Source organism: Salvelinus sp. IW2-2015, unplaced genomic scaffold (genome assembly GCF_002910315.2).
Source record: "Salvelinus sp. IW2-2015 unplaced genomic scaffold, ASM291031v2 Un_scaffold1523, whole genome shotgun sequence".
Lineage (NCBI taxonomy): Eukaryota > Metazoa > Chordata > Actinopteri > Salmoniformes > Salmonidae > Salvelinus > Salvelinus sp. IW2-2015.
The window spans coordinates 391914-395498 of record NW_019942962.1 but is presented as its reverse complement, the minus strand read 5'-3'; the positions used below and the strand labels follow the sequence as shown (position 1 = coordinate 395498).

At 47.4% G+C, this 3585-nt stretch overlaps 1 protein-coding gene across 1 annotated transcript in view; it reads right to left on the bottom strand.

The window, feature by feature from the left end:
* The window catches only part of LOC112071103 (glutamate receptor ionotropic, kainate 5), a 22949-nt gene that overhangs the window by 4269 nt on the left and 15095 nt on the right, over positions 1 to 3585 (bottom strand). Inside the window, exon 4 of the mRNA XM_070439258.1 lies at positions 1347 to 1525. Coding sequence (XP_070295359.1) covers positions 1347 to 1525 — 179 coding nt within the window. The remainder of the gene's footprint in view (positions 1 to 1346; positions 1526 to 3585) is intronic.

Here is a 3585-nt window from a genome sequence, read left to right as displayed (position 1 = left end):
CGTCGTCACGCTCCTTTTAAGCACGCTTAAAATCCATAACTGACAGCCTTGTCTATTTGAAACAGTGGTGTTGCTTCTTACAGAAGGAAGCAGTCATATCTGTGGGTGTGTTGAATTGTACATTCCATATTCAAGTGGTGATACATGTGCCCGCAGATCCATAACGTAAAATCCGAGGTGTTTATATTGATGATGAAAGCTTACCATAGTTGTACAGACCCTACTCCTGTAGCAAACAGTGGAGTCACGGAACACTTGAATAAGTAACAGGTAGTGACTCAAGATTGGCCTTTATATAGAACTGTGTCTGTCTGGTTCAGTAACATGCATACCACTTGCTCTCTGCTCTCTCACATGCTCTGTCTACTTCTCTGCCTTAAGCTATATTGTGTAGTTGACAACTTATAACACTTAGAGTGCAGTTTCAGGTTCATTAGCCTCTCTGCTTCCATCCCTCTCTCTCGTCATCCTCTCTCTCTCTTTCCCTAATTCCTCTTCTCTACTTCGTATCTCTTCTCTCTCTCTCTCTCGCAGTCTCTCTCTCGTTCTCTGTCTCTCTCTCTCTCTCTCTCTCTCTCTCTCCTCTCTCTCTCTTCCTCTCTCTCTTCTCTCTCTCTCTTCTCTCTTCTGTCTCTCTCGTCTCTCTCTCTTCCTCTCCTCTCTCTTCTGCTCTCCTCTCTCTCTCTCTCTCTCTCTCTCTCTCTCTCTTCTGTCCTTCTGTCGCCCTCACTCTTAAGGGTTTCCTACCACTTTCCTCTCCATCTATCTCCCCCTCTTCCCTCTACTTCCTAGTCTCACTCTCCTTATACTTCTCTGTCTCCCCCCCCCATCTCGCTTCTCTCTCTCTCAAATCAGGCCCGTCTCTCTCAGAGTTGGTGATGCACATCAGCGTTTTTACAGTACAATACCTCACCACCATTGGTAAAACACATACCAACCTCTCAGTCTTCCTGCCTCCTCTCCACCTTTCCTCTCCTCGATGTCTTCTCCTTCCAGCCTCCTTTCCCCCTACAATCGCCTCTACTTTGTCGCCTGAGCCGTGTAGTCAGTGAGGGACGGAAGCTCATAGGGAATAGGCGCGTAGCCAGGTAAGGCGTGAAATCACCATCAGTGACAACACTCAGAGCAGAAATACACTACTAATAACCAAAAGTATGTGCGATACAGCCTTTAGCCCTGGATACAGTCTCTTCTAGGATCAGATTAATATACCATGGGCCCTGATACTAAATCAGTCAATAGGTACAACTTCTCAGCCTGATCTCAGATCTGTTTGTGCTCTACATGCGACAACTCYTGTAMCWACTCTATAAAAGCCACCCTAGCARTGAGGCATGACCCCTGACCTTTTTGAGGATGAGGTAGGAGATGGAGGCGTTGGCGTCGATGATGATGGTGGCCACCTTGTCGTCTCGTATCTCCTTCAGCAGAGGGGTGGGATCCAGGCTGTCATCCAGCATCCTGATTGACAGGGTCTCCCTGGAGATCAGGAAGCGKCGCACTAGCTCCTCCAATCGCAGAAGGCCTGAGGGGCGGAGCCGGGAGAGAGCCGGAGAGAAGGGTAAGAGAAGGGATAGAATAACAGAGACATTTTAGGTGAGACTTTATTTAACATCCAGGGAGGGAGGGAGGGAGGGAGGGGAGCCTCCCGGAAAGCAGGCCTGTAAGCAGTGTGGTAATCACTGAACCAGGCCAAAAACTTTAATTAGTTTGAAGGAGGAGAAAAATCAATACTCTCTCTCTAGCTTCCTCTCTCTCTTTTTCACACCCTCTCACTAACCTAACCTCTCCTTCTGTCTCTCTCTCTWACTGCTCTCTCTCTTTCGCTAACCTCTCCATCTTTTGCTCTTGCTCTTTTGTATCTCTCTCTCTTTCTTTTCCTATCCTGGTCACTCTCCCCTTTGCTCTCCATCTCCTTTGTCATAATCTCTCTATTCCTCTCTCCAGCTCTTGCTTCCTCTCTCTCTATCCCCTTTTACCATCTCCCTCTCTCCTCTCCTTCCGCTAACCTCATCCATCTCATAAAAACTGCATAATGGCACTAGATTAATAGCTGGACGTGACCCATACATAACTAGAGTAGGAAACTTCCCCAACAACATTTCAGTGAGCCAAAAAGAACCGGAAAATGCCTGGAAATCAACATAAAACATCTTTGTCCATGCAGCAACCGAATGGACACTATAAGAAGAAAAAACAAAACCATCTTGGTCTCCTTACTTTACTCATCACTACAGCTGATATGTGATGGACGGCYGCCCTATCTCTCACACACACATAACGTCCACTTATCCTGAAAGCCACTCGACGGAGGTAGAGGGAAAAATATGAAAACCCCTGTTGGTTGTAACCATGGTGTGTTAATCGTCTATCTCTCTGCAGCACACTGACTGTACGTACGTGTGTGTGGAGGGAGTCAGGCAGTCAGCCTGTTGAGTGGCAGTTAGCACCTATTCTGCAGCCATGGCAACCAGCAGCTCGGCACGGCGATAGCTCCCACAGCCAAGTGGGTCAGAGTCTGTGGATAACGGTAACCTTGAGGAGATCACTTCCTAGACAAATATAGAGCCTCATCTGCACCCGCAATCACTAAATCACCATGACTACCGTACCTGTTGCTTTTAAAACCTCTTCCAAATAGAAAAGCTTTTTGTGAACACATCAAATAGACACAAGTCTCACATCAACATGAGACACATCTCACATCAGCAAATGGAAGGAAGTAGGCCTGTGTATCACATCAAAATCACTGATCATATCGCTGTGCAGTTTCTGATGTATTTCAAAGGGTCTCATGTTCAAAGTGGCAAGTCTATGAAGAGGAGAGGAGCTCTTCATTTTCTGAGACTGAAACAGGATTACAGCTCTTTGGAATAATTACTGTGCATCAATCATTAAATCAATAGTCTGATAGAGCAACTTACAATTGTAGGAGCTCAGTCTTTATACTGTATCAGGAGCCTGACAGGTGGTTGACTGTCTGGCCAAGTGCTGGAGGATGAGTAAGAGGTAGATACTGTTGGAGTGTGATTTGTATGGACCACAAGTTGTGTTGTTTGCATGTACAGTTTAGAACTTTAAGAGCAGCCTGTTAGAATGAGTGTCTAACAGCAGGGGACGGTCATAATCGCCCAGACATGATGGGACATGGGACAAGAATCTCAGCCGAGCCAACCCTCCCCTAACCCGGACACGCTGGTTCTGCTGCCTTCATGGGTCTTCACGGTCGCGACACAGCCCCGGATCGAACCCAGATTTAAAGACTTTTAGCACTGCTCGATAGCAGCTGCCATAGAACACTGCCCACTCAGGAGGCCCTTGTTGTGCCTTGTCTGTGTGCGTGTCTGGTGTGCTGTTCCTTTGGTGTGTGTGTGTGTGTGTGTGTGTGTGTGTGTGTGTGTGGTGTGTGTGTGTGTGTGTGGGTGTGTGTGTGTGTGTGTGTGTGTGTGTGTGTTGTGTGTGTGTGTGTGGTGGTGTGTGTGTGTGCGGTGTGTGTGGTGTGGTGGTGTGTGGCGTGTGTTGTGTGTGTTCGTGCAACTCACACTCCCTGTGCGAGATCCACAGCTATCTTGGCAGCATTCACAT